The sequence below is a fragment of the Cygnus olor genome, assembly GCF_009769625.2.
Source record: "Cygnus olor isolate bCygOlo1 chromosome W unlocalized genomic scaffold, bCygOlo1.pri.v2 SUPER_W1, whole genome shotgun sequence".
Lineage (NCBI taxonomy): Eukaryota > Metazoa > Chordata > Aves > Anseriformes > Anatidae > Cygnus > Cygnus olor.
The window spans coordinates 316,425-332,245 of NW_024429070.1; the positions used below are offsets into that span (position 1 = coordinate 316,425).

General features: G+C 43.1%; 1 protein-coding gene across 2 annotated transcripts in view; it reads left to right on the top strand.

The window, feature by feature from the left end:
* Positions 1-15,821, top strand: part of LOC121062890 (transcription factor RFX3-like) — a 215,500-nt gene that overhangs the window by 115,941 nt on the left and 83,738 nt on the right. For both annotated transcript variants that reach the window (XM_040543181.1, XM_040543180.1), the window contains exons 6-7: positions 1,163-1,344; positions 2,114-2,233. In XM_040543181.1, coding sequence (XP_040399115.1) covers positions 1,163-1,344; positions 2,114-2,233 — 302 coding nt within the window. The remainder of the gene's footprint in view (positions 1-1,162; positions 1,345-2,113; positions 2,234-15,821) is intronic.

Below are 15,821 nucleotides of genomic sequence, written 5' to 3' on the forward strand. Positions count from 1 at the left end.
CTCCAGCACATTGGAATAAAATTTTGTTCCAAATGCCAAAAACAAATCCATGGCTTGGATGCTCAAACTAAGCCCAGAATTTTAGTAAGATTTGTGAACCTGTAAAATTTGGATGATCATGCTGATTTGTTTTGACATAATTAAGAAAATATGCAAAGTAAATGCAAGGAGAAAACAAAATTTAGGAATTACTCAAGCTGAAATTGAAGGGAAATTCCAAGGATATGAAACCATGGGGGAGGGGGTTGTACACTATGTAAAATTTTAGCATCGCAAAAAACTGAAACCACAGAATTTACATATGAACACTCTAAAAATATTTCCATTTTGTTCTGTCATCCTCCTCTACCATTCAATGTCATTAAAGTGACTGTTTTATTTGGGTTTTGTGTGTATGTTAGTTACTATTTGTTCTATATTTTTGAATGTATACTATGTATAAGTTACAATGATGTATTAGATACTGTTTTACTATTAGATAGTAATTACATGGAGGAAAAAAAAAAACTCATTCTGTTCCTCTTCAAAGTCAAAGCCAAACAGCTTACAACAGAAAGGAACTGGGCCCATAATATTTTACGGATGTACCAGTTGCTTTTAGTGTTATCTAGATTGCTTTTACCTTATATTTGATAGTACTTCATTTAAATGAATAGGGTTTATTTTCTTCCAAATACAAAGAAGAAACTATTTTTTTGTCTTTTGTTAATTTCAGGTGAAGAGAAGCAGTATAAAATTCCAAAATTACAGAAGTGTTAAGTTACTCTGTTTAATCCAAGCAGTTTGTTTTCTGCAATTTATACAAATTACACTGATTATTTTATTTCCTTGGAGCGAGAACAATTTGTCATCAAAGCAAAAATAACTTTATAAAATGTTAATGTATGGTACCGAATCTGAAATATTTTTAGAAGTGAAGCTATCTGAGGTCACAAGTGCAGTGAGTTTTATTTCCTTGTAATTCTAAAAGATACTAAGGCATCATTGCATATCTAGCATTTAAAGAGAATTAAAGAGATTATATTAGCTTGAAGAACAAAGTCACTTTAATATGCCTTTGGAGTGATCTTAAAAATATCTAAGGTTTGTTTTGTGCAGTTAAGATTATTTTAGTAGAGTAACACTGAATTTACATATGTTCAATCTTTCATATTTGATATAGCTCCAATGGCTTTTAGACAACTATGAAACTGCAGAAGGAGTGAGCCTCCCCAGAAGTACCCTTTACAATCATTACTTACGTCATTGTCAGGAGCACAAGTTAGATCCAGTCAATGCTGCTTCCTTTGGGAAACTCATACGGTCAATCTTCATGGGATTACGGACCAGAAGACTGGGAACCAGGTTTGCATTAATGAAATCTTAAAGTATAATAGAAAATATCAATAATAATTGTGAACATGAAGCTTGTATGTTAAAAAAAATAAACAAGCAAACAGAAAATATTTAAAACCTTATGTTAAAGGAGTTGCCAAATCCAGTGGACTTCAGGACCTAGGGGATTACTACTTCCCAGTCTGGTATTGCCAAATTCTGTGTACTCTTAAGACGCAGGAGATATCTCCTATCTCAGTCCAATGGATGCAGCTTCTGCTGTTCCCATTTGGATGTCCAGATAGTCATGAGACTGAATGTGTTCCAAAGATGCAAATGCAGACATGACACCATCACAGTCAACCACACAAGCTAACAGAGTAATGTCTCTACCAGCATCCACGTAGACACCAACAGTGCTCGCATAAGCATGAATATAGATAGCCCAATTCTATTCACGCTTTCCAGCTGATCAGGTTTGAAGTTGACTAGTGAAATATACATACACCCTCACTCACTCACAAGCATACCCCATTTATGGAATTGTTTTATTCCCCATGACTGCGTAAGTCATTTATATGGTTTACTTTCTTTATTCTATTTAAATGAAATGCAATGGTCAAATGATGGAAAATATAGTTAAAGTGAAATGATTTCCAGAAGCTGGTGTAGTAATACAAGTTTTATACTAGTGTGAGAGGAAAGTCAAGCCTAACTTGTATGTACTGTTTTCCAGTCAAGGCAAATTGTAAAGTATGTTGTATAAGCATAAAAATGCTATTTTTGTTCTTTCATAAAGGGGAAATTCCAAATATCATTATTATGGGATTCGTGTCAAACCAGATTCTCCCCTTAATCGGTTACAAGAGGATATGCAATATATGGCTATGAGACAACAACCCATGCAGCAGAAACAGAGGTACGGTGTTAAATAGATGAAAGTATTTTTTTCATATTTCTAGTTCTTCAAGACTTACCTGTCCTTATCTATGTGGCAAAGATGAACTGCTTAACTTCTGTGAAAAATAAAGGTTTGTCAGTTCTGCAACTGATATTACTGGAGTCTGATACCAGCAGACATGAGAGAGCACATACCTGAAAACTCATAAAAAGTGATACTAACATTAAAATATGATGCAGTTCTTCTGAACACTTTGGAAACATCCATGTATTTTGTTATTTATTTTAATGAAAATCAAGATTCTCATGTATTTACTAGACCTCAGAAGCTAGGGTTTGGAGAAGGGGGGAAAAAGAGCCACATCTAAACAATAAAAGCAAAAATAGCAAACCATGATTTCTTAAGCTGCATTGCATTTAAAAAAACAACTGTATTTCTGAACTAAGACTTTGCTACAGTTATGAAACATGCTTAGTATATATTTGAGAAGTTTGATGTATATCTGTAACTTATATAAAATTTATCTTTCATTATTCAGAACTCTAGCATGTTTTAATGTGAGTTAAAGGACTTAGTCCTAACAAAGCAAATTATAGTATTAATCTTCATTTTCTGTTTTTATTAATGTTTTTAATCTTATTTAAGAACTAAAAAAAATCATTTTAACATCTGTGCAATAGTTCTCTTATAAGAAGACATTCAGAGTGAAGAGAATCTAAGAATCACAAATGTTTCCTTTTCCCTTCTGGAAAATTCTTGGAAAATTTTATTTATCTTCTGTCCTTTTGAATCAGCTGTCAGTTATGTCAGCTTTTTCTGTTCAGTTGTATCAATTTTAACCCCTTCCATCAATTCCATCTCATTGGGTAGGCACCTCTAGTTCTTTACTTCTTGACAAACAGTGTAGACTGAATTTATGCTACAGCTCACTTTTCTTCATTCTTTCTTGATTTGAAGGTCATGCAACTTTCCTACATATGTCACATTCATGTTATTGGGTATATGGGGCAAGGATTTGCTAGTGGTTAATGGGCTTCTCTGTGCCACACTCAGCTAGTTTCAGCTGGCTCACCAACAGACCTGTTGCAGGCCAAAGCTGAGCCAGTCAGCGAATTTGGTGGTACTTCTGTGAAAACATTTTTAAGACAGGGCAAAAATACACCACACAGGTGGGGGGGGGGGGGGGGGGGGAGGGGGGGGGAGTGTGAGAAAGCAGTACAAACACCAAGGTCAGAGATAAAGGAGGAGAAGGAGGTACTCCATAGCACAGGAGCAGGTATTCACAGAGCAGTCTGTGGAAGAGACCACACTGGAGCAGTTTGTTCTTTCATGAAGGAACTGCAGCCCATGGAGAATCCAATCTGGAGCACAGGAAAAGTATGAGAAGGAAGGAGCAGAAGAGAGATACTGTTATGTACTGATCATGACAGCTACCTGCCTGCCTCCTTACACTGCTCATTGCCTTATTGAAGGGACTATGTGTAACCTGCAGTAATAACAAAGTGGGGAAAAGAGGAGTCTGGAATGAAGGTATGAAGATCAGCCTGGGAAAATGGGGAAGAAGGGTATGTTAATATTTGTCTTTTTGTTTCCTGCTACCTAAATTAATAATCTCACTTTTTTTACTTTAATTGGTGATAAATTAACTTAATTTTCCCCAGGTTGAGTCTGTTTTTTCCCACAATGGTAATTAGTAAGCAATTTCCCTATATATATCTTGACCCACAAGCTTTCTTGCTCCTTTTCTACACCTGTCCTGCAGGGGGGGAGTGGGGGTTAGCCAAGGCTATCAGCCACTCTTCTCAGTTTTGTGTTGTCTGCAAACTTGCTGAGGGTGCACTCTGCCCCATCATCCAGATCATTAATGAAGTTGAACTGGACTGGACCCAGTGTTGACCCCTAGGGTATACTGCTAGTGACTGGCCTCCAACTAGACTTTGTGCCACTGATCACCACCCTCTGGGCCCAGTGGTTCAACCAGCTTTCAATTCCCCTCTCTGTCTGCCCATCCAGCCCGTACATCAGCAGCTTCTCTGTGAGGATCTCATGGGAGACAGTGTCAAAGCTCTTCCTAAAGTCATAGAATCAAAGAATCATAGAATGACTTGGGTTGGAAGGTACCTCAAAGATCATCTAGTTCCAACCCCCCTGCCATAGGCAGGGATGCCACCCACTAGATCAGGTTGCTCAGGGCCTCATCTAACCTGGTCTTGAACACCTCCAGGGATGGGGCATCCACAGCCTCTCTGGGCAACCTGTTCCACTGCCTCACCACCCTCTGAGTAAAGAATTTCCTCCTAACCTCTCATCTAAATCTCCCTTCTTTTAGTTTAAAACCGTTCTCCCTTGTCCTGTCAGTATCTGATAGAGCAAAGAGTCGCTCTCCATCTTTTTTATAAGACCCTTTTAAGTACTGAAAGGATGCAATGAGGTCACCCCAGAGCCTTCTCTTCTGTAGGCTGAACATCCCCAGCTCTCTCAGCCTATCTTTGTGGGAGAGGTGCTCCAGCCTCTTGATCATCTTTGTGGCCCTCCTCTGGACCTGCTCTAACAGCTCCACATCCTTCTTGTGCTGGGGACTCCAGACTTGGATACAGAACTCCAAGTGGAACCTCACAAGGGCAGAGTAGAGGGGGACAATCCCCTCCCTCGACCTGCTGGCCACTCCTCTGTTGATGCAGCCCAGGATGCAGTTGGCCTTCTGGGCTGCAATCACACACTGCCGACTCATGTCAAGCTTTTCATCCATCAGAACCCCTCAAGTCCTTCTCTGCAGGGCTGCTCTCAGTGAGTTCTTCTTCCAGTCTGTACTCATGTCTGGGATTGCCCTGGCCCAGGTGCAACACCCTACACTTAGACTTCTTGAACCTCATTAGGTTCACGTGGGCCCACTTCTCAAGCCTGTCCAGGTCCCTTTGGATGGCATCCCTTCCTTCTGTTGTACTGACTGCACCACTCAGCTTGGTGTCATCTGCAAACTTGCTCAGGGTGCACTTGATCCCACTGTCTATGTCACTGATGAAGATATTAAACAGTACCAGGGGTCCCAGGAAAGATCTCTGAGGGACGCCACTCGTCACCAGCCTCCACCTGGACATAGAGCCGTTGATCACCACTCTCTGGGTGTGACCTTCAAGCCAACTCCTTATCCATTGAATGATCCACCCATCAAATCCATCTCTCTCCAATTTGGAGACCAGGATGTCATGTGGGATTGTGTCAAAGGCCTTACAAAAGTCCAGGTAGATGACATCAGTCGGTCTTCCTTTGTCAACTGATGCAGTCACTCCATCATAGAAAGCCACCAGATTGGTCAGGCATGATTTACCCTTGGTGAAGCCATGATGGCTGTCTTGGATCAGCTCTTTGTCTTGCATGTGCCTTGACATTGCTTCCAGGAGGATCTTTTCCATGATCTTTCCAGGCACAGAGGTGAGGCTCACAGGTCTGTAGTTCCGCAGGTCTCCTTTCTACCCTATTTAAAAATGGGAGTGATGTTTCTCTTTTTCCAGTCACCAGGGACTTCGCCTGACTGCCATCAGACAGTTCCCTCAGGACCCTGGGATGCATGTCATCAGGCCCCATAGACTTGTTTAGTTTCATCAGGTGTTCTCGAACCTGCTCTTCGCTTACAGTGGGTGGGACCTTGCTCCCCCAGCCTCCATCTACAGGTTCAGGGAAATGAGAGACGTGGGAAGCCTGACTGGCAGTGGAGACTGAGGTGAAGAACTTGTTGAGTACCTCAGCCTTCTCCATGTCTGTCATTACCAGTTCTCCCTTCTCATCCATCAGAGGGGGTACACTCTCCTTGGCCTTTCTTTTCTGAGCAATGTATCTATAGAATCACTTTCTGTTAGAATCCCTTCCTAAATTCAGGTAAGACAGTGTTCACTGCTTTCTCCCTGTCTACCAGGCCACTTATTTCATTATAGAAACTTATCAAGTTGGTTAAGCATGACTTCCCCTTCGTGAATCCATGCTGACTACTGATGATTTTCTCATCCATGTGCCTGGAAGTGGTTTCCAGGATTAGTTGCACCATCACCTTCCAAGGGATTGAGGTGAGGCTGACTAGCCTGTAGTTCCCTGAAATTTTTAGAGCTTAGTTTGGTTTCTTTTTCTAAAACCCTTAGAGTTTGTTTATCAGCAAACCAAAAGAGTATAAGGCTTTCTTTTTAATGAAAATAGAGACTACCAATAAATTATATAAGTGCATGAATTGGATTTTTGAGATAATACAAAAAAAATCGAGACTCTCAGTAAATATTTGAATTGTTAGGGAATCACGTTGTTTCCCCTAGTAGAATGGGTCTCCCCAGGTATCCAGAATTCACTCAGAGTCGACTCTTAATTAAAACAGAAAGAATTTAATGGTACCCATATATCAACTCGAGCTGGGTGCCTCAGAGGAGGGAATCCACTCAAAATTTCCCGTTTTCTTATACACATACAATCTTTGTTTCATCTGCTATAGTCCAATCAGTTCTCAACACATATACATTATGTTTCTTCAGATTGGCAGTTCTTTATTGCAGGGCGGGATGGCTTCTGTTATCTCTCAGGACAGGATGTCTTCTGTTATTTCCCAAGCCAGGGTGGCTTCTGTTATTGGGGTAGGCTCTGATCTGGTGCCATCCTTGGTCAGCACATCCCCTCTTCCCCATCAGTGTCACCCAGGCCCCCCCACAATGCTGCTCACTGTTACTCAATCAGCTCTACATACCAGGTTCAGGTAATGCAGAGCCTGAATTTACCAACCATCATGATGGATGGTAATAAAGGTTTTCTGTCCATTACTTCATATATGATTTGTGCAAAGCATCATGTTGCAGTAGCTTCTTCACTAATGTGAGGTTCATTCCAATAGGAATAGGCAGTAGACTCTCATATAATTTGTAATGTGATTTTAACAATTGATGAGACGTAACAGGAGCTGAGTAATTAAAGTCACATCCCATAATCATAGTAAAATTGCAAATACAGATATTTGGATCATTACTTGTATTTACAACAATACTCCCTATGAATATAAATTCACAGAGGGTTCTCATACAAACACACCCCTTGCCAATACATATAAGCACAGTTACAGGAGCCTCATTAAGGTGTATTTCAAAGTGACAAACATTTTGTTCTGTGTCTAAACAGATGTCCTGGGCTTTGATGGTGTTGTTCTCACAAATAAATCCTTGTTGTTCCTGCACAACGCATGCATCTACATCAACAGTTTGCCATTTGTTCCCATTTCGTTAAGCTCATACTCTATGTTCTAATGGGTATAGTCCCATTATGATGTAAGCCCAATGCAACAATTGGATATATAGTATATTCTGATGCATTACATATTGTTAAGACAAAAGCCATAGCCTTATTGTTGATAGGGTCATAAGTGAAACTGACTAAATACCATCAGGACTGGAATTCTTTCTCAAATGTGGTTGCATTATCCCAAATTACTTTTTGAACTTCCGTGGGTAAAGTGCCTTCCTCACCTTCCCTTATAATAACTGCTATGGCAGTCTGCATCCATAGTTGACCTTGGATACAACCTAGAGCTAGTGACACATTGGTCTGAGTTGCACCAAACATATCCACAATCAAATCATGGTCTCTTTCATTAATTCTTTCCCATTGAGGCAACAGATATTAACCACTGGTTGGTTCCTACTGCTAATAGGGAAGATCACAATGGATGCTCTAACTTGCTTAGATCACTTTTTGTTGTGCTCAGTTTATTTATGAGCATTTCTGTATCTATTGTATTCAAAACTCCCAATCCTGTTCCTACGATACCAGTCATATCTGTCCTTGTCCACCAGGAGAGGCAAGGGTCTGTCCATGTTACCATGCCAGCCACCCTGCATAAGATGTACTTAGAAATGGTGAACAAATTGGCTTGATTGTGGAAATATTAATTTGCATCATTGGTTCTACTCATTTAAGTATCCATGATGGATTAAATAACACTTTTTGTTGGCCTGTGTCTTTGATTACATATGGCCCAATTTCAGAAATTTGTGGGGTCAATTCGTCTTTTACTGATGAGGTTGGAGTTAAGCTAATTGTGGTGAGTTGAGAGGTAGGTAGTGTCATTGGTCTAATTTCCTCATGTCACATTGATTGCTGTCCTAAAGGTGGTAGTAGTGTAGCCACTGAAATGCACTATTCATCAACATTTGTCACTATTGGGACATTGGGAGTTGCCATCCCCTACCTGTGACACAGTTGAAGTCTTTTTCCTATTCATCTTGCAACAGAAGGTGAAACTTGCCTTTTTCTTTTCTGGATGCAGACAGCCACATTGTGGCCCTGTATAGTCTAAGTATACCATTCTCCCTACAGAGTTGTTGGATGTGTACAGACTACTATCTAGATCACCTGGAACTTTTGTCATTGTTATACTTAGCTATGCCATAGTAGTCATCAGGGTTGATAGTACAAAAAATAGTGAAATGTCCCAGTTCATTTCTTCCCAGTGTAAGGATTCTTCAGATCACAGGCCAGGCTTTATTATCTCTCAGTTGATTGGCTACTCGTTACTAATTTGATGTGAGAATGGTGTATCCAATTCTCTTTACCTAAAATTTAACAACGAAATAAGAACACAATAATACCATATACGGTCCTTCACATTTGGAGTCTTCCTTGGTTTTCCTTGAAAACACTTTAATCAGCACTTCATCCCCTAGTTGTATATCATGCACCTGTAATTCGGGTGGTACCAGATGATACCATTGTGCATACTTATGACTGCTCTCAATTTGTTTTTGTAAGTACATTATGTACTGAGTTACTTGTTCATCTCCATCTAACAGGCTGGTCTTCGCTTGGATAAAGGTTCCTGGTATAGCTAAATGTCTACCAAAGAGAATTTTGGCTGGTGTTAGCCCTAGGGGTTGCCTTGGTGCATTCCGGACATCCCATAAGGCTAAGTTCAGGGCATATGGATACTTTAATCCAGTACAGGTACATATTTTTGCTATTTTTTCTTTTAATGTCCGATTCATTCACTCCACCCATCACGAGGCTTGTGGGTGATAGGGAGTGTGTAGGTCTCCCTATCACCCAATGATATCAAATGAGTCTTCCTATCTGTTTTGATTGCTTGTGGGACTCCATATCTTGGAATCATATCCTTTAACAGTGTATTTTGGCAATCGACCTTCTGACATTTAATTGCCATAATCAAGTCGGAGACTACTTCCGCTTCTGTGAGGATGTATCGATATCCCACAGGAATGGTCCAATATAATCAGTTTGCCAGGTAGACCATAAAGTTTTCCCTTCATTGATATGTGGAGGTGGTGCTTTAGCAGGATCATCTGCTTGTAATTTCAATATGCACCGGGGACATTCTGTAAGAATAGTTTGACAAGTTCTTCTGTTTATGGGCCAGCACTTATTCTATGCAGAGAAGTAAAGTGCTTCCTTACTGGTATGACCTAGGTTTTGATGAGGTTTTTTGAATCCACTCAGGATTTAGAGTGATTTTTCTAATTTTAGTTAGCTCATCTACCCTTCCACTTCCTGGCTAGCTGATTATCTTTTGCATGAGCTTTTACATCTACTGTCACCATCCATGGGTATGCAGCTGCCTGCAAAATAGCTGTTACGTTTGCAATGTTTGGTACAGCAGCTGGGGGGGGGGGCATATTAACATTCAGGCACCAATAATCAGTTGTTAACCGCCACCTCCTGTCTGGTTTCTGAACTGTCCAGACAGATGAGTTATACAGAAAGTGGGTTCTAGAGAAAACTTGTCATTTTTCCAGATCAGCTATGACTTCAGAAATTCCATTTCATGCCACAGAAGAAATCAGATATTGTGGTACATTAGTAATTTTTGAATCAGGGAGTGCAGGGGCTGTGCAAAGTACATACACTGTAGACTCCCTATTTCTATTGGGGCTGGGATTGAGGTTAGAATCAAAAGACCACATACTGCCATTCATCAGTTTGTCCATTTAAAACATCAAAACCTGAAATACTTTCATGATGGCCTTTAATTGCAAAGAGAGCAGCCAGCATGTGCTTCTCACACAGGAGCCATAAATTGACCTTGGCAGTTTGGCAAAAAATGTTTGCTCCACTCTGTTCACACCGGTAATCTTAACTCTGCCGTCTGGATTGCACACCCAGCTTCTTGGCATCTTGTGTTAGTATTGAAATTTGTGCTCCCGTATCAATTAAAAACTTCACAAATTGCCCTTGAGGACCATCTGGAATCAAAATGTATGGGCCATCAACACTTACCCATTGATAAGCCTCCAACTTCCAGACAGGCAGGCCCAATTGCCATCTGGACTTTGCTAATTTTTTGGCTTCATGTCCTGCAATTCCTTCCTAGGGAGGAGGAAGAGGGTTATCTCCCTTTCTGGGAACTGGTGCCAGCAGAGTCGAAATGGAAGACATTGTGTGGCGGGCAAACTATGACCTAGTTGCCATCACTGAAACGTGGTGGGATGACTCCCATGACTGGAGTGCTGCAATGGATGGCTATAAGCTCTTCAGAGAGGTATTAGAGAGTGTTTCGATGTTGAGCTTGGGGCTGGGAATGATAAGGTCGAGTCCCTATGGATAAGGATCAGGGGGATGGCCAACAAGGCGGACATCCTGGTGGGGGTCCGTTTTAGACTGCCAAACCAGGATGAAGAGACGGATGAGGCATTCTACAAGCAGCTGGTGAAGTCGCGCAATCGCCAGTGCTTGTTCTTGTGGGGGACTTCAACTTCCCGGACATATGCTGGAAATACAACACAGCCCTGAGGAAGAAGCCTAGGAGGTTCCTGGAGTGGGTGGAAGATAGCTTCCTGACTCAGCTGGTTAGTGAGCCTATGGGCGGGGGGGGCACTAGACCTGCTGTTCACGAACAGAGAAGGACTGGTGGGTGATGTGGTGGTCAGGAGCTGTCTTGGGCAGAGTGACTGCAAAATGGCAGCGTTCTCTATTCTTGGTGAAGTCAGGACGGGGGGTCAGTAAAGCTGCTTCCTTGGACTTCCCGAGGGCAGACTTTGAATTGTTCAGGTCGCTGGTAAGGAGTGTCCCTTGGGAGTCAGTCCTGAAGGGCAGAGGGGTTCAGGAAGGCTGGACGCTCCTCAAGAAGGAAGTCTTAAAGGCATAGGAGCAGGCTGTTCCTGTATGCTGTAAGATGAGCTGGCGGGGAAGACCGACGCGGCTGAACAGTGAACTTTTGCTGAGTGTCTGGGAGAAAAAGAGAGTTTATGTCCGGTGGAGGAAGGGACAGACAAGTCAGGGAGAGTACAAAGAAGTTGCCAGCATATGCAGAGAGAAAATCAGAAAGGTTAAAACCCAGCACGAGCTCAACCTGGCCGCTATGGTAAAGGATAACAAAAAATGTTTTCACAAATTTATTAATGGTAAGAGGAGGGCCAAGGAGAATCTCTATACTTTACTGGATGCAGGGGGGAACATGACTACTGAGGATAAGGAAAAAGCTGAGGTTCTTAATGCCTTCTTTACATCTGTCTTTAACAGTCAGACCACTTATCCTCAGGGTACTCAGCTTCCTGAACTGGAAGTCAGGGACAGGGAGCCGAAGAAACCCCCCACAGTTCAGGTGGAAACAGTTAAAGACCAGCTGCAACACCTGGACTGTCACCATTCCATGGGGCCAGATGGGATCCACCCGAGGGTGCTGAGGGAGTTGGCGGACGTAATTGCCAAGCTGCTTTCCATCATCTATCAGCAGTCATGGTCATCCGGAGAGGTCCCGGATGACTGGAGACTTGCTAATGTAACGCCCATCTATAAGAAGGGTTGTAAGGAGGAGCTGGGGAACTACAGGCCTGTCAGCCTGACCTCGGTGCCAGGAAAGGTGATGGAACAGGTCATCTTGAATGCAATCACACAGCATGTGCAGGACAACCGGGGGATCAGTCAGCATGGGTTTATGAAATGCAAGTCCTGCCTGACCAACCTCATCTCCTTCTATGACCAGGTAACCTGCTTGGTGGATGAGGGAAAGGCTGTTGACGTAGTCTACCTAGACTTCATCAAAGCCTTTGACATGGTCTCCCACAATACTCTCCTGGAGAAGCTGGAAGCCCATGGCTTGGACAGGTACACTCTTTGCTGGGTTAAAAACTGTCTGGACGGCCGGGACCAGAGAGTGGTGGTGAATGGAGTGAAATCCAGCTGGCGACCGGTCATGAGTGGTGTTCCCCAGGGCTCGGTGTTGGGGCCCATCTTCTTTAATATCTTTATTGATGATTTGGATGAAGGAATTGAGTGCACCCTCAGTAAGTTTGCAGACAACACCAAGTTGGGGGGGGGGGGGGGAGTGTCGATCTGCCGGACGGTAGGAAGGCCCTGCAGGGGGACCTGGACAGGTTGGGTCGATGGGCAGAGGCCAATGGGATGAGGTTCAGCATGGCTGAGTACTGGGTCCTGCACTTTGGTCAGAACAACCCTATGCAGCGCTACAGGCTTGGGGCAGAGTGGCTGGAAAGCTGTGCAGAGGAAAAGGATCTGGGGTGTTGGTCGATGCTCACCTGAACAGGAGCCGGCAGTGTGCCCAGGTGGCCAAGAAGGCCAATGGCATCCTGGCTTGTATCAGGAATAGTGTAGCCAGCAGGACCAGGGAGGTGATTGTCCCCCTGTACTCTGCTCTGGTGAGGCCGCACCTTTTGTACTGTGTTCTGTTTTGGGCCCCTCACTACAAGAAAGACATCGAGGCCCTGGAGAGTGTCCAGAGAAAGGCAACAAAACTGGTGAAAGGTCTAGAGAACAAGTCTTATGAGGAGCAGCTGTGAGAAAAATCTCAAATAATTTTCTTCAGACAGGATCTTCTGTGAAGCTATTTTATTTGTGATTGCAATGGTGGGCGTCCTGTCAATCAGGAGCACATTTTAGTAAACAAATCATAACCTTTTATTCCCTATTACCCGATGCCCGATCACTTCCCCTGTTTCCTCATTGGCTGAGTACTACAGGTTCACAAGCTACTCGACGATCCTCTGTACGATATATGTACATTTTTCCTTTTTTTCAACCCTTTAATTTCTCCTTTCTTATGTTTTGAGAACTTGTGATCTTTGTTTTACTGTTCTCACACTGCTCATCCTGTTTTTCTCAAGCTTCTACCTTATTTTGGAACAGTGAGGCCTTCTACTGTCCACTTATCTACTTAGCATTTCTCCTTATTATGACTACACAACTACCTTGGAATGCAGAAAAGTAATTCTCTACTGCAAGAACACAACTTTGTTTCTCACATGGCTGAGGGAGCTAGGGTTGTTTATACTGGAGAAGAGGAGGCTCAGGGGAGACGTTATCGCTCTCTACAACTACCTGAAAGGAAGTTGTGGGGAGCTGGGGGTCGGCCTCTTCTCACAGATAACTAGCGGTAGAACAAGAAGGAACAGCCTCAAGTTTTTCCAGGCTAGGTTCATATTGGAAATGAGGAGAAATTTCTTCTGAGGAAGAGTAGTCAGGCATTGGAATGGGTTGCCCAGGAAGGTGGTGGAGTCACTGTCCCTGGGGGTGTTTAAGGAAAGGCTGGACTTGATGCTGAGGGACATGGTTTAGTGGGTGATATTGGTGGTAGGAGGATGGTTGGACCAGATGATCTTGGAGGTCTTTTCCAACCTTAATGATTCTATGGTTCTCTGAAATATGATACCTCCTTTCACTGGTATCTCCTGTGTGGAATGCTTTGATCACTCAAGATAATGGCAGTAGGCTGACCTTGCATTGCAGTTCTGGGAATGCGTAGAGCTAATGCTTTTTTCCATAACTCAGTTCTCTGTTCTCAAGATTGCACTTGCAGGTTTCTAGAATTATTTTCCTTTAGTTCAGTTTCTGTTCCCATTTTTACAGGTCTCCTCCCCTTATGATCTCTTCCGCAGGTGTTCAGTCGTTTGCTTTTTTTTTCAGCTGGTGCATCCTCCCAGCACATTTTTCATGGTTAACAATGCAGTGCATTAATTCTGCCCATGTAGGGAGTTGCTTAAGGACATTCTGCACATTGTCACCTTGTGTTGCATTATGTTCTGTGTCTCTTTTGATCTCATCTCATTTTGCAACTAAGTATGGTTTAAGAATTTCTAGGGCTTCTCTAATCAGTGACTTTACCATTGCAAAATCTCCTGTAGCAGATATTGGGACATTATGGGTCTCGTTTGTGCATGGCTTGTATGCAAGCGGCTTTTGTGACGGCTATAAAGACCTCACTTAGAGATTTAATAGGGACTGTGGAGGGTTCACCCTGCTCCATGGTGTCTGTCTATTCCCCCAGCCCAATAAGCTACTCAGCTGGTGAGAGAATGGGGCTTTTCTGCTGGGTCAGGTCCTGAATTTGAGAAAACTCATGGACCCCAACAGCTGTTTGCTTCATCCACACTTAGCATTATCTGGTCTCCACCAGTGAAACATACTCACAAGAATCATTCAGTTTCTGAATGAAGCTGTAGACCGCGATGAGGTCTACAATACTTCCCTCGACTGACTAGCAAGGCCGTGCTTGATGCACCCCAGGATATGGTTGGCCCTCTGGGCTGCTAGAACACACTTCTGGCTCATATCCAACTTGCTATCAACCAAAACCCTCAGGTCCCTCTCTGTGGGGCTGCTGTCCAGCATCTCTGTACTGGGTCTGGCTGTGATGTTAACTTTCCCTGCAGCAGCCCATACAGTGCTGTGCTCTGCACTTGTAGCTAGAACAGCAGTGGTATCACACCAGTGTTGTGTCTGCTGCTGAGCAGTGCTGGCACAGCATCAGGACTCTCTCTAACCCTCCTAGGGGGTGGGCAAAAAAGTGAGAAAGAAACATCACCAGGGCAGCTGACCTAAACCAACCAAAGGGATATTCCATACCATATGATGTCACACTCAGCAATAAAAGGTGGAAAAAGGAAGAAGAGGGGAGGGGTGGGCTCTCATTGTGAAAACATCTGTCCTCCTCCCGAACGCCGGCTACGTGTGTTGAGGCCCTGCTTCAAGGACGTGGTCAAGCATCGCTCATTTGTGGGAAGTAGAGAGTAATTTCTTTCCTCTGCACTTCCACATAGCCTTTACTTGTTTTGTTTAGTTTTCCCTTTCCCCCTCCCTTTTCCCCTTTCCCTTTTTTTTTCCCCTTTAGTTAAATGGTTAATTGTTTAGTTAAATTGTTTAGTTAAATTGTTTAATTAATAATAATCTTTCCTTAATAATTATTTCTTTTCTCCTTTAATTAAATCATCCTTATCTCAACCCATGAGTTGTTCTTTCCTTTACTTCTTCCCCTCCTCATCTAAGGAGGGGGAGTGAGAGAGCGGTTGTGTTGTTCAGCTGCCTAGCACGGTAAAACCGCCACAATCTCTTCGCCCAGTCTGTACATATAGCCAGGGCTGCCCCTTCCCTGGTGCAGGACCTGGCACCTGGTTAGACGTCAGCCAGCTCTCTGAGAACCCTTGGATGAATCCCATCTGGATCCATGGACTTGTATGGATGCAGGTGGAGCAGCAAATCCCGCACACGTTCAGGGTTGGCTGGGAGTTTATCATTCCCACTGTCACGGTCCTCCATCTCAGAGCACCTGAGGTCCCAAAGTCTATCATCAGTGTTGAAGACAGAGGCGAAGAAGGCATTAAGCGTCTCTGCTTTGCCT